The 18292-nt window shown below is 47.1% G+C and overlaps 1 protein-coding gene across 5 annotated transcripts in view; it reads right to left on the bottom strand.

The window, feature by feature from the left end:
- Positions 1–18292, bottom strand: part of Pcnt (pericentrin) — an 81812-nt gene that overhangs the window by 46507 nt on the left and 17013 nt on the right. For all 5 annotated transcript variants that reach the window (XM_040732130.1, XM_040732131.1, XM_040732133.1 and 2 more), the window contains exons 11-15: positions 18026–18203; positions 16617–16834; positions 12887–13344; positions 9998–10562; positions 8424–8630 (exon numbers count right to left, since the gene is read on the bottom strand). In XM_040732130.1, the coding sequence (XP_040588064.1) occupies positions 8424–8630; positions 9998–10562; positions 12887–13344; positions 16617–16834; positions 18026–18203 (1626 nt within the window). The remainder of the gene's footprint in view (positions 1–8423; positions 8631–9997; positions 10563–12886; positions 13345–16616; positions 16835–18025; positions 18204–18292) is intronic.

Genomic DNA, 18292 nt, shown 5'->3' with positions numbered 1-18292 from the left:
TTGTCACGCTGTCCTAAGCAGTAGCCAGATCCCAGTAATCTAATGTAGTTTAGCTTACATGGAAAAGGTACCTCCCAGAGCACCCTTAATCCAAGGGTCTTTGGCCTGGGCCAACTGTGAGGGACAGAGACTTTCCAAGAGTCCATGGGTCTGCTGACAAGAACGTGGACACCCTCAAGTGAAAGAGAAAAGTACAAAGGAGACCACAATTGCCACCCATGCCTGTGGAGACATCAGGTAGAACATTGCCGATATTGCCCTCTGGTCAAACAGAAGCATCTCTCTACCCCTCAACGAGTATCCACATCTGTGTCAGGGCAGACATCAGCCTGTGGCATACTCTAGGTCAGGACAAAAGACAAGGATAAAGACAAGAAGCTGTACGCTGCACAGCACTGAGCTGGGGCTCACCTGCCCGTGGCACTATTGCTACAGCAGGTCACAGTCGGCCGACAGCCCACGTGACGTAACAACATACAACGTACAGAAGTTAAACAGGCTACGCTAAAGAAAAGGCTCTGTAGTTAAGAGCGTCTGGGCAATCGTGAGGACTGGAATTCAGATTCTGGCACCCATAGAACAACCTATCATAAACCCAGCTCCAGGAGGGTCAGAGGCAGGAGGATCATAGGGACTTGGTGGCTTCCAGTATACCTGAGAATACATGGGTCCCAGTCCAAGTAATTATACTTGATGGAGGATGTCCTTCTGTATATATGTTTCTCTTACTGGTGGATGAATAAGACACTGATTGGTGAGTTGCCAGGCAGGAAGTATATGAGGGGCTACCAGGCAAGAACAAGGATGCCGAGAGGAGGCGGGGAGAAGCCTCAAGAAGAGACGCCATGGTGCCGAAGGAGTAACATACCCAGTTAAGGGTAAGCCACAGCCTTGTGGAAATATATAGATTAATAGAAATGGGTTAATAATTAAGGCAGAGCTAATCAATAAGAAGCCTAAGCCATCAGCCAACTGTTTGTAAGTTAATATAAGTTTTTTTATTTGTTTATTTGGGGCTAATCGGATGCGGGACCAGGCTAGAAATAAACTCCAGCTACATATACTGCCTCGAAAGAATAGGTAGTGATAGAAGAGGGTATTTAACACTTTTAGTGTCTCTGCACACACGCGCGCGCACGCGCACGCACCAAATGCTACCAGCATGTGAAACGATGTCCCAGACAGTTTCAGGGAGAATGTCTAGCTCTCCAACAGCTGGTGTGCAAGAGATTCCTGGCAAATCCTTGTCTGACCCTACAAGTGGTCCTGGAGGTGGCTAGTCTGACACAGTCACAGAGCTTTGTCTGTCTACTAATCCCATTCTGCCCACTCATATTTGGGTTGTGGGGGCTATGGGCCCTCTAGCAACATTAGCCAAGACAGGAAGTAGAAGCCAATATCTTAGTAAAGCTGGATTGTAAAAAAGAAAGGCTGAGCACTGAGGAGGCTATAAGAGTTCCAGATCAATCTGGACCATGTGACATGATCCTGTCCCCCCAAAAAACCAAGAGATAAACAACTGAGAAGGATTAAAGGAACGAACAGGCTCTGCAAGCAGAGGAAACCATTTGAAGGACTCACTAAAGTCCCACTGACTTCATAATATTACTAAATAAATTAAATCTAACCATATGGAAGAACCATGCTCTGACTCAATATTGAGTAATTTCTGGGATTGGAAATAGCAGTTAGGTGGAGCACACCTAACGTGAAATTCAAAACCCAAAGTGCCGAAAACTCTGATCCCTGTGTGCAGATGCCAGAGTAGAAAACTCTACACCTGACCTTGTGAGGGAGCTGCAGTCAAAATGTAAGAGCACTAAAAATATTACATAAAATTGCCTTCAAGCTCTGAGAAACATAAATGAACTTTGTGTTTAGACTTGGATCCCACCCTGAAGATACTGTATACTAAAAAAAAAAAAAAAGAAAAAAAGAAAAGAAAAAAATGTTACTAGTCCCAAGCATTTTTGTGCCTCAACCTGAAGTAAAAATCATTTTAAAAATTTGCCATCCTGGCATTTATGCACATCATATGGAAAAAACGTCTTGGGGCCTCCATCCCACAAAGAAATCAATGTATCAAAGTCAACTCAATCACAACTATCAGGGCATTCTGGGAGAGCCCTAACACAAACGAGATTGAGAGTGGAGCCCCAGGACTCCAGAGGCTCCCAAGGGGAGGGAGATGGGAGAGGCCAGCAGCTACCACTCGTGAGAACCCAGACCCTGGCTGCCTGGGAAGCAGCTCCCCATACCTCATGCCCTCCCACATGGAGGGAGAATGTCTGTATAAAATAGGGGAAGTTCTGTCAGGCAAGCACCAAAGTCTAAGCGTGAGGGGAGAAAAACGCAGTAAGACGATTCAGCAACCACAACCTAACAAGATGGCGTATGGCTCACTTAGCACACATAAGCCACAGCACGGCCCCCACTCTCCCAGAAAGTCCAGCATGGTATCACATGCCTGTAATCTCAGCACTCAGAGACAGAGGAACACAATTAGAGGATCACAAATTCAAAGCCAATTTGGACAACAAAATCAGATCCTAGTTCAAAACAAAACAATCAGAAATCTGAAACAATCCCAAAAAGTACCTGGCAGTGGTGGCACAAGCCTTTAATCCCAGCACTTGGGAGGCAGAAGCAAGCGGATCTCTGTTGAGTCTACAGAGTCAGTATCAGGGCAGACAGGGCTATACACAGAGCACCCCTGTCTTGAAAAACAAAACAAAACCAAAATTCACAAAAATATTTCAGAATAAAAAAAATCAAAAATAGAAAAAAATACCAAAAGATACAAGCAGGTATTTCACATTTGAAAACCATAAACTGACTACAAACAAACATATGAAGAGATGCTCAACTTATCAGCAAACAAGGAGATGCAAATTAAGGAACATGACATCATTTCATAGCCTCAAAACCAGCAGGACAGGTAGGGTTGAACAGACAAGTAGGGTGTGAAGTGTGGCCGAGCACAGGCACTTCCAGTAGAGTGAGTCTACAATCTCCCAGTCATGCTGGGTATGTGCAGGCATCTTGAGAAGCCTCACACCCTTGTGACAGGAGACACAAAAGAAAAACCACAGTGACTTAACGATTAGAGTAGGAAAATGGACAAAGTCACCGGCCCTACTTTGGTACCATCACAAAATGAAGCACATGAAAATGAGTCAACGACATTGCACATACCTGATTCTCAATGTACAACAGAGGTGGTTAAGCCAGCAAAATGGCTCAGTGGGTAAAGGCACTTGCTGCCAAGCCTGACAACTTGAGATCCTCCTGCCTCAGCCTCTTACACACAAAGCAGCTCTTTTTTACTGAATTTGTGTGTTTGCGTGTTGTGTGTGTGTGCACAGATCTTAGTGCCATATGGGCTATGTGGGCTTTTCTATTTCATTACTTTTGACAAAATGGTATTTTTTTTTTCTTCAGCAATATGTACACTATGCCTTTCCAGATACTTTGAGAGGCTGTTGCTCCCTCATATAGCCCCACAGGTTTGGATCTGACTGTTTCCAAAGCCTCACCCTAGGCTTTGATTGCCCTGTTGGCCACCCATCTTCCTATGCAGTCACCATTAAGTGAGTCTACCTCCCAGCACAAGTAAGGTCTCTGTGGTTGGGACTATGTCCCTTTGACCCGTTGCTGCCGACAGGCCACTGCCCCAATCCCGTCAAACACTCCAATAGGATGGAGTGTGGCTCTAGCATTTAGTAGCCATGGGGGTTTGAAAATCACAGAACTCCCTTTGGTCGCAGTATACACACAAAGAGCAAGAGATACAGCAATGAGAATATGCTGTCACGCACAACACACTACCTGGCGTACACATACCAGCTCACTGACCCTGCCGTGGGTGACAGCTATCAGAACAGAGATGTGATGTGCTCGATTTTGCAAGATCAATTGTATGAATAGGCATTTATACTTTAACAGATTATAAAGCCAGTCAATTAAAAAATGGAGAGATAGCTTAGCAGATAAAGGTGTGTGTGTGTGATAGATTGAGCAGGTGGTATTTACACATATATGTAAATAAAAAGAAATCTTCAAAGAGAAAAACATGCTTTTCAAGTCATTTTTAGATCTCTTCTGCAATAAAATAGAAGAGCCAGCAGACTGTGTCCCCTGTATTCAGCTGGAGGTCGTGTCACTGACCATGAACAGAGAGTGGCTCACATAGGATCCCATTAGGAAAGGTCAATAATGGAGCACAGGGCCTCACTGAGCCCAGATCTACACAGGCTGACTCTGGTCTTGAAGCTGAGCTGCAAGAACTACTTGGCTAGAGGATGGCTCACTGCAGTCTTCTAGAGACACACGAAATACCTTCTTGTACATAGGATACACGTATTCCAACGGGAGTTAGCACAGTCCAACCTCCCACGAGGCAGCAGAGCCGCCCTGCAGAACACACTGTCTGTCCTAGGGAAGCCTGCAGCGGGGCAAACAGGGAGGATCTCATGTCCAGGATCAGATGGGGCAGCCTCACAGGTCTGTGGCTGGACTCTCACAGGGTTTCACCACAGTTGCAAAGCTAATCTGAGCAGGTAACTTTATCAAATGCTCCACCCCTGCAACTTCTCCCCACCTCTAGCTGCCTTGGCCTCTTTACAACCATTTTTACTTCCAGCCATAAAAAACAAAACCGTATTTGCTGGTACAGTCAAAATAAAAAATGGCGTTTTAGGGGCAGGAGGGATGACTCAGCACTTACTGAACTTCCACAAGACCTGAGTTTGGTTTCCAGCACCCATCAGTCAGCTAACAACCACTCATAACTCCAGTTCCTGAGGATCCAACGCCCTCTTCTGGCTTCCACAGGCACCATACACACGCGGCATGCACGTGCGCACACAAATGAAACTTTCAAGAAACGTTTTAAAAAGTCAGGTTTCTCTAAACACCCACAAAGACATAGAAAAGTATTGCGTATTAGTAACTAGAATAAACATGTCTTGGAAAGAACAAAAGGGAAAGTCAGTGCACAAAGAACACCACTGAGAATAAAGAGGAACACTGCTAATTCGAAGTACAGACATTCAAGCTACATAAAACCGACTACAGTTCTCCTACCACTTGCAAAGGTAAGCCTATGAACAGGTTTGGGTTTTGTACAAGAAAACATGAAACACCCTATACAGTCACCACTGGTCACTCTGCAGCTGCTTCTGGACCACAGCCAGGGAGACTTCTTCATGGGATGCACAGTTCTATCAAAAAGAAATCTAACTGGCCATTGGTGGCACATGCCTTTAATTCCAGCACTCACGAGGCGGAGGCGGGTGGATCTCTGTGAGTTCGAGGCCAGCCTGATCTACAGAGCGAGTTCCAGGACAGCCAGGGCTACACAGAACCCCTGTCTCAAAAAGCAAAAAAAGGAAGGAAGGAAGGAAAGAAAGAAGGAAGAAATCAAGCTTACATTTTCAGAGAATATTTTTCACAGGCAAACTCCCAAAGGCGGTGAACTGGGTAGCAACCACCTGACTAACAAGAATTCTAGTCAATGAGGACGCCGAGAAGAGACTTTGCTCTCCAGACAGGTGCAAGATATTTGTGGCTCAACAGAGCATGGAGGACAGCAAGAACAGCATGTCCCTGCTATTTTGGGACACTGGCCCTGGGCATCCTGGGGAGCACTCTGAGAGGTTCTCTGAAGTGTCTGTCACAGCCGGAGAAGACACCGGAGGAATTGTCTCACAGCTAAGGCAAGTCTGACCACATGACAAGACTGGTTATGCTTATGGACCTGCCCACATGAACGCAGGGCAAAGGGTAAAAAAAGCCAATCACCCTCAAGGGAATGAAAACTCAAGACTCAGTGCATGCACACAAGACCCTGTGTAGACCAAAGCTGGAAAGAGGCAGAAGTTCAAGCCAGGAAACGGGATGAGATGGAGGAATTCATGTTGCCTTATCCAGTCAGTACGACATGGAGAAGCTACATTGGGGACGCGGACACAGCAACGCCAGCATGCAGCTATTGAATTGTTACTGAACTGTCCAATATTGTGTATGCCGAAATCCACCCCCCAAAAAAAAGGTAGCACAGGACTCACAAATCGTCTCGGTGGGCCAAAGCACTTAGCATGAAGCCCAACAACTGAGTCAGTCCATCCTTGAAACCCACAGGGTGGGAACACAGTACAGGCTCCTGGGCTTTGTGCTCTGACTACCACACCCACACTACTGCACACACACACACACATCAATTAAAATGGAGTAATGTTTTTAACCAGCCCCAGCTATCCTGGAACCAGCTCTGGAGACCAGGCAGGCCTTGAACTTGGAGATCTGCCTGCCTCTGCCTTCCGAGTAAGTACAAGGGTCAAAGGCGTGTGCCGCCACCACCCAGCAAAGCATAGTAGTTTTTAAGTTAACATAAATTAGCAAAGTAGCACCGGGCATTGGTGGTGCACCCCTTTAATCCCAGCACTCAGGAGGCAGAGGCAGGCGGATCTCTGTGAGTTCGAGGCCAGCCTGGTCTACAGAGTGAGTTCCAGGACAGCCTCCAAAACAATACAGAGAAACCCTGTCTCAAAAAAAAAAAAAAAAAAAAAGCAAAGTAGCACCCCACCTCATCACGGCCAACTGCTCTTTTATTTGAAGAGGCATCAGTTATGCACATCCCCAGGCAAGGAGACAGGAGCAAACCTACACCATAACTAAAAATTAGCAGAGACCTCAAGCCCTAACAGTATCACTGCAGATACTGCCAAGCATGCAACAGAACTGCCACAGATGCCCCAAACACTCGACAGTTCTACCATGAATGCCTCTAGTACTCACCAGCATCACCACCCAAGACAAGTATGGAAAACTAGAAAGCAACCCAACTGGTGTGTCTTCTGTGGGGAAGCCCATTTCTCCCACTCAGCAGTCTTAAGGTTTTTATTTTTAAATAAATTTTATTTTCTATGTAATAGGAACTTGCCTGCATATAGGTCTGTGCATTGCTTGTTTGCCTGGTGCCTATGGAAGCCAACAGAGGGTGTTGAATCCCTCTGGGACTGGAGTTACAGACCACTGTGAATTGCCACATTCGTGCTAGGAGTCGAACTCAGGGCCTTTGAAAGAGCAGCCAGGGCCTTAACCACTGACCCATCTCCCTAGCCCATACCATTGTTTTTAAAAAGCATCCCAAAGGAGAGTATTTATAAAAAGAAACCATCTCAATAAACCGACACACTTCACAGAAACACCCAATTACTTTGCAGGCAATGCAGACTTTTCTCTTTCCAAGCCCAGAAGATCCTGAAACAATAGCCTTTCAAATCTAAGAACGCCCAGGCAAGTGAGCCTCAGTCCTCAGGTGGTTCTGGGGGCGGGTTCTAGCCTACAGGTGCAGAATATGTGTAGACACTGTGTTCTATGTATATGTGAACATAGAATGTATGCACTGTATACACATGTGTGTTTATACATGGACCTGTGTGCACAGGCCCAGCAGGTAGGATTGGAGTTGACCCGGTCAGGGCCTTCTTAGTGTATCACATACTGGGAGAACATAGTGAGGAATGTTTTTGTTTTTTGTTTCACAGAGAAGGAGCCCACATAGATCACAGGGACTTCAACCAGGCCCCTCCTTGTCAGCTTCCTAAGTCCATGAAGGGTTCCTACTGCTTTGTTAGACTCCATCTCAAAATCGCCATGCGATACGACAAGCCACACAGAACGCATGCTGAGGAGGAGTCCTCACCCATACTGGGTGACAGCCAGCCGTGCACAGCTTGCTCCATCACATCCTCTACTCTCCACATGGAATCAACAGTTCAAATAAGGCCTACTTGTGCCCTGTCTTTGTGAGAGGCAATTAAACACTGCTGTTAAGACGGGTAAAGCGCTTGCCCTAGCTGTGAGGACAAGAGTTCAAATCCCCAGTACCACATAAAGGCAAGTGGGCTTGCCTATAATCCCAGTATGCAGAGGGCAAAGACAGGATCTTCTAGACTAGCTGAAACAGTGATTTCTGGATTCAAGCAAGAGACTCAACTTCAATAAGGAAGAGGGAGTGATCAAGAAACACATTTGATGCTGGGCGGTGGTGGTGGTGAGGCAGCGGCAGGTGGATCTCTGTGAGTTCGAGACCAGCCTGGTCTACAACAGCTAGTTCCAGGACAGCCTCCAAAGCCACAGAGAAACCCTGTCTCGAAGAAAAAAAAAAAATGAAAGAAAGAAAGAAAGGCATTTGACATTCAACCTCACACAATGTGCATCCACATGAATGCGAACAAACATAAACACAAATCAACACCAAAGCTAAACATTACTCCCCACTGAACTGAGCTGAGTTCAAGCAGGGACCCGCTCATCCATGACCAGTGTGGCTCCACCACGGCCATCAACTCCTGGCCCTAGTCGGTGCAGCATCGCCCGAGGTGTCGCCCTTTGGGGCGATACAAGGGAATGCTTACCAGTGCAGCCTGTTCCTGAGATGCCGGCAGCTCTTGAGGTTTGACCAGCTCTGCTTGTGGCTTCTGCATTTCAGCGGTGTGTGGGTCTCCCAGCTCCTGAGGCACGGTTGGGTGCAGCAGGACCTTGGCACCCACGCTACCTAAAGCAGCATTTCCATCTTTCCCTAGCAGGTGCCTTTGATTGTGAACAGTCACAGCCAGTTCTTCCTGTGAGAGAGTTTCCACAGGGGTCAAGCCATAGCATAGCCCAGGCCTCCCCATCCCAAGGAGTATAATATGTGCAGGAAGAGGTAAACATCCCAAATGCTTCCTATAATTACATTCTGCCACCAATAAAGTCCAGCCATGGTTTAAAATCATTACTTGTTTTAAAATGTTATCTCAGGTTTTAATTTTAAGATGTATTGCTATCACTTTTAATTACGTATGGGGGTGTGTCTGCATGTGGGTGGGCGTGTATGAGAGCATGCGTCAACAGAGGCCAGAGGTGCTGAATCCACTGCAGCTGGAGTTACAGACAGCTCTGAGCTGCCTAACACGTGTGCTGGGAACCAAACTTGGATCCTCTGGAAGAGCATCAAGTGTTGGACCATCTCTCCAGCCCCAAACATAAATTTTCTTTAAACCGAATGAATCAAGACGGCCCACGGGTTCAGATCCGGACTGGGATAGGGTCCAGTCCACAGACTTGTACTGGCTTGTGGCAAGGGAGAACACCAGTCTGCTAAAACCAAAGTTGCAGTTCCAGAGCACAGGACTGAGTTGGAATCCTCCCAGCCATCTTAAACAGTTAGTTCTCCAAATCAGTCCAGAGAAATAAGAGAAGGGCCCCAGTCTCTAGGTCAATGTAGGCACTGGGATGGATGTATCACCCACGGCAGACATTCCCAGCTGCTCCATCAACACCACACAACAGTCTAGTCCACTTCAGGGAGACAAGACAGCATCCACCACCCAGGAAGGCAAAGGAAGCAGAGAGCACCCTGGAAGGGCTGTAAGTCAGTGGGTGTGGCTTATTCATGGTCACTGACTCCTGTGTCCTGCAGACAGTCATGAGCCAACTGTGAGTTTGCCAGGAATTCCCTCTTCATATAAAAAACTTCAAGTGCCAGCCAAAAGAACCATCGCATCCTTGCTCGTCATTCCAAAAACCAAACCAAAACAAAACCATTGAATTTCAGGAAGTAACAATAAAAAAAAAGGGAAACCAAGGCTTTGCATGTACAACACTGAAATCAGATCCTTCTTCTGTGGACTCCAAACTAAAATGCAAATGTGACTTGAGCCCCCAACAACCCTAAGTGACTGTCATCTACAGTGAGACCACAAATCATCACTGCTATCAACCGACTGTGACACACAGATGCACATACCCAGACATGCATGTGCCATACACACAGGGAGGCAGGCGCAGGCACAAGAGACATAGGTACATGATTCACAGACACATTCCGAGTGTTAAACAAGGCACGGAGATGCATGTCCACAAACTCCTAGACACACATGACAAGTGGCCAATATGTGAGCCACAGAGTCACCTGCCCTGAGTCAAGGAAGGGGCCCCAGCATCTCACCTGTTGTGTCCCTTGCAAGTCAGTGGCCAGGCCCTTCGCTTCCTCTGTGTATTTGGCAGGCATTTTGATTCTCGAGCTGTCTTTTGCAGACTGAAGCTCCTCGGCGTGTTTCAGTTTTAGTTTTTCCAGCTCATGAGTCAAAATCTCATTGTGAGAAGAGTCCTTTTTCTGTAGCTGCTCCTCGAGCTCTGCTCGCAAAAGCTCCAAAGCCTTTCTGTGCTCATCCCGAATAGTCTCAATGTCGGTCAAGTAAAAGGATTCCACCGCATGCAAATCTGCCAAATGTTTCATCTGCAAAGTGCTAATCTCAGCATTGTGTTTTACCTGCAGTTCAGCCACGTGAGACTCAACAAGTGCCTGCTGCTTGCTCTCCAGGGAGGCGAGCTGCTCGGCGAGCTCAGAGTGGTGCTGGGTCTCAAGCTCTATCCTCAGGGCCTGAAGCTGCTGCTGGTGTCCCTGCTGCAGTAGCTGGAGCTCGTGGGCGTGCTTCTCCTGGGCATCCCGAAGGAAAGCATCCTGTTCCTTGGCGAACTTCTCCATAAGCTCTTTCCGCTCTTCCAAAAACCTGAGGCAACACTCAAGGAGAACACAGGCAATAGGACACACGACCACACGGTACGTTAACCCCCTCTGAGCCACAAGACACACACTTCCCACAGAGAGAGATGCCTGGGTACTGGATTTGAATCTGCCCTAGGATAAACTTATGGGACATGGGAATGAAGCCTGAGTAACTACCTGCATGGCCAGGAGCCATGGTGTCACCAGTTCTTAAGACTACGGGAAGACACAGCAAACTGCACACACATCCATGCAGGAAGGACCTCAAACAGCAGACTCAACAGGCTACTTGTGACAGCATTTGGAACAGTATTGTGTAAGAGGGTCTAGAGGAGCCAATCCCACCTGTGGAACAGTGACCAACCAGATAGTGCCAAGGTACCCAGCAGGAACAGGCTGTATTTCATGGTAAGCTTGTTAAGTTTACCTACACAAGAGCTGTGACTTGCAAGAGAGTGTATGTCTGTGTGTGTGTGTGTGTGTGTGTGTGTGTGTGTGTGTGTGTGTGTGTGTGTGTGTGTGCGCGCACACACACATATGTACCACATACACACATGCAGAGGCCAGACGAGGGCATTAGATATCTTTTTTTAGTGATCTCTGTCTAATTCCCTTGAACCAGAGTATCCCACTGAACCTGAATCAGCTCACTGTTTCAGCTAAGATGGGTGACCAGGGAGCCTCTGGGATTATCAGTATTCACTCCCAAGCAACGGAGTTACAGGCATGTGCAGCCAGGCTCAGTTTTTACATGAGTGCTAGGGAATCAAGTTCAGGGTTTCAATGCTTTTGCAAAAAGCTCCCTTCCCCACCCAGCATCTTCCAGTCCCAAGGGTTGTGACTCTATGTGCAGCTCAGCCACGGGTCTTCCACAGAGTGCTTTGCTGTGGGATTTCTGTGAGACAGATCCTGGGGAGCTGCAGATCTGGCCCAGATAATCATGGGTTTGTGTCTGAACTCAAACCCAGAGAACTCCTTAGCATCCCTGATGCCAAGAAGCCGGGAAGGGTGGAGAATGAAGTGAGACCAATCCACCAGCAGATTCGACAGTCCCATGGTAAGTAAACATTAGCCACTACAGCCTGAGGACTTACGGCTGCAAAAGACCTGGCACCAAAGGAGGTGAATAGCCTGTCAATGTTCTAAATTCGTAACTTCAAGGAGTATGTGATTTAGAAGGAAATGGCTACTTTTAAAACAATATGATTAGGGTTAAAAGACCCACAAAACACTCGACTCAATGAAGGCCACATCCACATAAGACCCCATAAGCGAGGCCTAAGACTCTGCTACTGAATGCCAGGTATGGTGGCAATACCTTTAATCCTCGAACTTGGGAGGCAGAGGCAGGCAGAGCTCAATGCATTTGAGACCACCTGGTCTAAACAGTGAGTTCAGGACAGCCAGGATGACAGAGAAACTCTATCTCAAAAAAAAAAAAAGAAAAAAAGAAGATTCTGTCATTGAGAGAATGGAGAGATGGCTGAGGAGTTAAGGGCACTGGCTGCTCTTTCAGGACACAGGTTCAATTCCCTGCACACACATGGAAGCTCAAAAAGGTCTGTAACTCCAGTTCTGGAGGATCTAATGCCCTCTTCTGGCCTCCAGAGGTAACAGGCACACATGTAGTGCACAGGCATACATACAGGCAGAACACCATCCATACACAGAAAATATTTTCTAAGAATTTAAATACGTGAAAACATTAAATTCAGTTATTATTTTAAAAAGCTATCTCGCAGAAACTTTAAAGCATGCAAACAAAGAACAAAAGCATAATGGGCACAGTGCATATACCTGTACTCACAGCATGCAGAAGACTAAGGTGGAAGGATTAGGAGTTAGAAACCAGCCAGGGCTACACAGAGGGTATGAGGTCAACTAAGCCTATACAAGAAGGCTGTGTCTCAAAATAAAAGCCAGATATGGTGAGATTTATCTATAATTACAGCACTTAGGAGGCTGAGGCTAGAGCACTGCAGTGTACCTTTAAGACAAGCTTGGGTAACAAAAGGAGGAGACCTCTTCTCAGAAACAAGCAAGGATGAAGACATACAAGATGCACGCACACTCATGCTCCTGCGGGGCGCTCAAGCTCCGCAGAGGATTGACCATGCTGTCCATCCCCCAGCCCACCGACTATGGAGCACCAGCCTCCCCCTCTGGGTGAGCGGTACAAATGGGTTATACCACACCTTGTTCCACCTCCTTCCAGGGTTTCTACCCAACCAAGCTCCACTCTAGATCCTGCGAGGTCCCTCTTAGCCTCCGCCAGCACTTTGGGAAGGGGGCTCCACACCAAAGCCGCCATTCCACAACATCACCCACCTATTCTGGGCCATCATCAGCTGCAGGGCACAGTCTTCCTTCTCACGGAGCAGCGTGATGTGCTCCTCATCCTGGGCCGCAAGGGGCTCCTGGCCGCAGCGGCTGCAGGGCAGAACTTCATCTCTAGTGAGCTCTTGTTCCAGCTGCCTCAGGCGGCCCTGCTGCTCCATCAGAGATCTCTCCAGGTCCAAGATCTGGGCCGCCTGCTGCTCCTGCAGGTGCCTCATGCCAGACTCCCGGAGCTCAAACCTGCTTATTATGGACTGTTTCTCACTCTCGGCCTTTTCTCTTAGCTCAAGAAACATGGAGGTTAGTCTCCCTTCAGCGTCTCTCCTGAGATCCTCCTGGGAACGCTCCCACTCAGCTTCCTTTTTGTGGAACTCTTCTTTCATTAGCTGAATCTTCTCCTCGGCTTTACTTAGTTTTACCTGATGGTCTTCAACTAGACTATGTTTGACCTATAAGATGACATGATTTTATATAAGAGGAAGGAAATTAAATGGAAAGACTGTCGGATGGGTAACCCATGAACATGGAGGTTTCTAAAACGTATTTCAAAATACAGCAGTAGGAATATATCCTATGTTGATGGGAATGGAAATGTCCTAAAATAAACCAAGGTAAAACTGCTTTTCTCCACGAAACCCAGCACCTGGAGTCATGCGTACAAGCACACAGGCAGCGCTTCGCATCACCTGGAGCAAAGGTGGACCTATAGGTCTCTTGCAAGGGGGATCCTCACATCTTAGCAGCACCTAAGCTTAAGTCACCTGATCTATAATAAATGAAATAATTCTAAAGGTTGCTTGAATGGGAAGAGAAATGAAAAGGCTAAGGATAGGCAGATACCTTAAATTCCAGAAGGAAGAAAGTATCAATAAGAAGCAAATCAATGTTAAAAAAGTACTAGGACAACCTCCAAAACAATAGAGAAACCCTGCCTCAAAAAACCAAAAAAAAAAAAAAAAAAAAAAAAAAAAGGGACAGAGAGTGACCACAATTCTCCATCAACTAAAGTCTACCTTCCTTTCTTCTGGTGAAGAGTAAACAAATCTAATCAGACCAACTCTTCCTGAGTAGAACAGCAGACATGGCCCAAACTCAGACTGACCCCAATTTAATGCAGACGTAGAACGGGCTCTGAAGGCAGGCAGGCTACAGCTATAGAAACTTAACAAAACGCTCACTTCCCAAACAGAGATGGCTGTGGACTCTAAGTTCATCAAAACAAAATGGCAAAGCCCTATAGAATCCAATCTCATAAGATATCCCCTACAATACCAGATGTGACATAAAACTACGGGATATAAAACAAGCAAACAAAACTGGAACCCGTGCTGAAGAGATAAGACAATCAGTTTGGGACAGTCCCATAAAATTATCAGATTAGGGTCTAAACCAATATTTTAAACCCTGACCAAAGCAACAAAACTTGTCACCAACAGATGGAGGAGGGGCTTTAAATAAAAGAAAACTTGTACAAAAGACCCAAACAATAGGAAATGCTAGAGGAAATTCTTAAAATCAGGAGAAATGATATACACACGGGCCCAGATCCTCAGGAGGGAATGAAGGGCACCAGGACTGCGAAGAACGCCCAAGACTATTATCTCCCACAGGCACTTTCTGTTCTCTTCACTTATTTTTGGGTGTTGTTCTTCTCTTTTTATTTCTACTTTGAGAGAGGGTCTCATAATGTAAGCCAGGCTGACCTCGAACTTACTACACAGTCAATGATGGCTTTGAACTCCTGATCACAGGCCTCCCTCGGCCTCTGGAGTACTGGGATGCTGGGGTTAAAGGTACACACTATCATACTCGGCTCCCCTGACTTCTCAAGGCAAATCTTACAACATTCTATTGCTGAGGTAACAGCAGACATGGATTTCAGCACCTAGGAAAGTGTGGCATAAAAGGTTAGAGAAAAGGAGCACAGGAACTCAGCGAAAGGTAACCATGAGAAGGCGACCTAACCCTGACCACACCAGTGACTGCATTAAGTGTTCACGGGCTCAGCCCTGTAATGGAAAAGCAGAGATTATCAAAATAAGTTAATATTTAACAGTGTAATCTCCATGGAAGACACTTTATATTCATTAGCCTAAATGAAAAAATCTATAAAAACAAAAAGCTAAGAAAAAGCACAGGAAGCCGGGTGTTGGTAGAGCATGCCTTTAATTCCAGCACTCGGGAGGCAGAGGCAGGCGGATCTCTGTGAGTTCGAGACCATGCCTGGTCTACAGAGCGAGTTCCAGGACAGCCTCCAAAGCCACAGAGAAACCCTGTCTCAACCCGCCCCCCCCCAAAAAAAAGAAAAGAAAAAGCACACAATGCTAAACATAGTGGCACATGCCTGTAATCCTAGCATTCCATAATTGAGCAAGACTGTTATGTCAAGAACTTCTTTTTTAATGAACATCAAGGTTGGTATGACTATACTAATAAAAGATTTTAATAAATTGATTTTAAGGCAAAGAGTACCAGAAGATATTTCATTAATAATAAAAAGGTAAATCTTCCAGGAAGATATAACCACAAACAGGTAAATGTATTAGCATAACTTCAAAATGTTTAAAGCAAAAATTTAACAAAATGATTATGAGAGAATCCACATTCTCTTCTTCTTATTTTTGTTGTTTGTTTCTTTTGGTTTGATTTTTCAAGACAGGGTTTCTCTGTATTGTTTTAGAGGCTGTCCTGGAATTAGCTCTGTAGACCAGGCTGGCTTTGGCCTCATAGATCTGCCTGCCTCTGCCTCCTGAGTGCCAGTACTAAAGGTATGTGCCACCACACCTTGCCACATTCCTTCCTTGAACTGATTCTTCTGATAAAAATGTGGTCTGGGAAACCAACGTTTATTGTCTAGGAAACTCTGTCTTGAGTCCAATGTCTGGAAAGACCACAGGCCACAGACTATGAACTACCAGCACATGAGCAGTTGCTGACTTGGGCGAGCTGGTTCACACAGCTTTCCACAAAGTTCTATTAGTTCTATCTTCTCCAAGTCCTTACCAGTTCCTTAATTTTAAAGGCAACTTGGTAATCAATCTTGTAGGCAAAAAGAGATTCCTCTAAAGTTCTTTTTCCGATGGAGAATGAAAATCCACAAAGCCATTCACAAAGAAGAACACCCAAGGACAGAAGGCATGAAAGACATGTTTTCAGACATGGATGAAAGTATGATGAAGAGAACACAGCCTAGTTAACACACACGCAGCAAAAGACAAAGAAATACCAGCTCACACTCCCTGAGCTGCACTGGCTGCATAATGAAGCCCCTTTTGTAACTTTGAAGAGGCTGACATCTCCATTCTGTCCATGCCCATAATGGTACGGCAGTGACTTTCTCAAGCTCACAAATACCTAGGGAGAGGCTCAGTATCTGAACTGTCCACGGCAGCTGACCAAACACCAGGAAGGATATGAAGAATCCGAACACACTTTGAAGACAGTGGCATAAGATCAGAAGACTGCCAGTGCCTTTCCCGGGAGCCCCTGAGGATGACTGACCATTTCCTTAAGGAGCCAACCTGGCTCTGGCCTTGGGTACCAGACCTTAGTGAAGCTTTCTGGCAAACCCACTTGCACTTCTTTCCACGAGAATCTGGTGCACACACTCCTACAGCAATGCCATACATACACAGTTCAGGACGTCCTCAGGACCTCCTTGAGCACACAGACCACAAGCCTTCCGAGAGAATACAGAGCCTTGCTGAGGGCCACTACTCACACTCTCCAGCTCCTCTCTCAGGTGGGTCTCGTACTGCAGTTTCTCCTGTAAACTCCTGTTCTCTGTTTTCAAGAGTTCAACTGCTTCCTTGAGCTCCGTCTGAAGAAGTGAAAGTTTAACCTTGTGTTCAGCTTCCAGAGTCAGGATTCTGGCAGCCACCCGGGCATCGGCCTCCACAGCCATGTCCTGTGCGCACTGCAGGTATTCTGGGGCAAGCTCTTGAGGAACAAGGGAGAGGGGAGACCATCATCGACCGTGGCATCCACAGGCAGCACCACAGAATGGCGGCGCCCTTCCAAACCATTCAGCTAACACGACACCTCAGCTTGGAGCACCCTGGTGCTGACTCGGGACAGGAGAGGGGCCAGGTCTTCAGTATCCCCTTTGCAGGCGCATCCCTGAGTTGTAGCATTCCCTGGGGGCTACACAGCATACATCTACGCAGTCCAAGGTATTCCTTAAGGTGAGGTATGATGTGCAACCTGCTGCTGGTCACGCAGAATGAGCCCTGTGCCCAGCACCAGAAACACAGGGACAGGCACAGGTAATTCAGGGTTTCAGCACTGGCCTTGAGCCTGAGCTGAGTCACCTAGGAAGTGAGTGTACAAGGTGGGGGGCACACGGCCTCCTCTAAATCAACCTGGATCTTCCTCTATGGAAGATGGAAACAAAGGCACGAGCCCCGGATTTAGAGCAAGAACAAGTCATGCTATAGGGACTACATGGACACCAGCAGCACAAATGACAGAACATGTCAGAGGCAGCTGTGGAGGCCCCGGGACAACAAGGACAAGGGCAATAAGGGACAGGTGCCTGCTGGCCTCTGGCTCTCAAGTGGGACTGCACACTCTCACCCTGCCCTGTCCAATGCTAAATGGAGCTACAGGGCTACGCAGGCTTTCATGTCGCAGGACAGGAGTGTGAACACTGATTGCACCACGGCCTGAGTCGGGGCCTTCAACCTGGCTTCCTCACCTCCCCTGGAGGGTGACCACTGTACCCAGAGGGCTGAACAACAATGGAAACACTGTCACCATGTTTCACACCAGCTGGCCTCTGCTGCCCACCTCTACAATCCCTGGGAGTGACCACTATTCAGACCTGTGGAACCACACTTCTAAGACAGCCAGTCTTTCTATCCTATTCCAGGCCACCCCACATGAGCTCCTTCCCTCAGGCTCCCTGGCCCAAAGAAGCAGAGCAGACTCTAATATCAGCTCCCCTAGGCGAGCAGTCACCCCCAGGGCTGCCTCCTGCAAGTCTCTCCTTGAAAGCGAGATGGCAATGCCTATGCCCAGAGTGTAGTTCCATCAGACCCAAGCCTGGTTTGGAGAAAACCATCTCTTTACACAGAGCCAGCCAACAGCAGGCATCCTCCACTAAGGCCTGGAGGGGCAGATGGGACACACCTTGGCTGTGCTGGTCTGAGAGGACAAGCGGGAGGCTCTCCTGTTCTTCTTCCTCAGGCCTCAGGTGGGAGCTGTGTGACTCGTCCTCCTGGAGTTGGAAGTCGAGGGAAGAACTCAACACACCTGTTTCGTGCCTGGGGTCTTCTTCCAGCCCTGCTTGTAAACTTGCTGAGTTCTCCTAAAGGAACACACAGGACAGGAGAGTCAGTGACCCTGATCACCCTGTTCTGTTACTACTGTGAGGCACCTCCTGCTGTGCTCAAAAGA

This window comes from Mesocricetus auratus, unplaced genomic scaffold (genome assembly GCF_017639785.1).
Source record: "Mesocricetus auratus isolate SY011 unplaced genomic scaffold, BCM_Maur_2.0 Super-Scaffold_100027, whole genome shotgun sequence".
NCBI classification, from domain to species: Eukaryota; Metazoa; Chordata; class Mammalia; order Rodentia; family Cricetidae; genus Mesocricetus; species Mesocricetus auratus.
The sequence above is the reverse complement of the archived record's forward strand: the minus strand, read 5'-3'. Positions and strand labels throughout refer to the sequence as shown.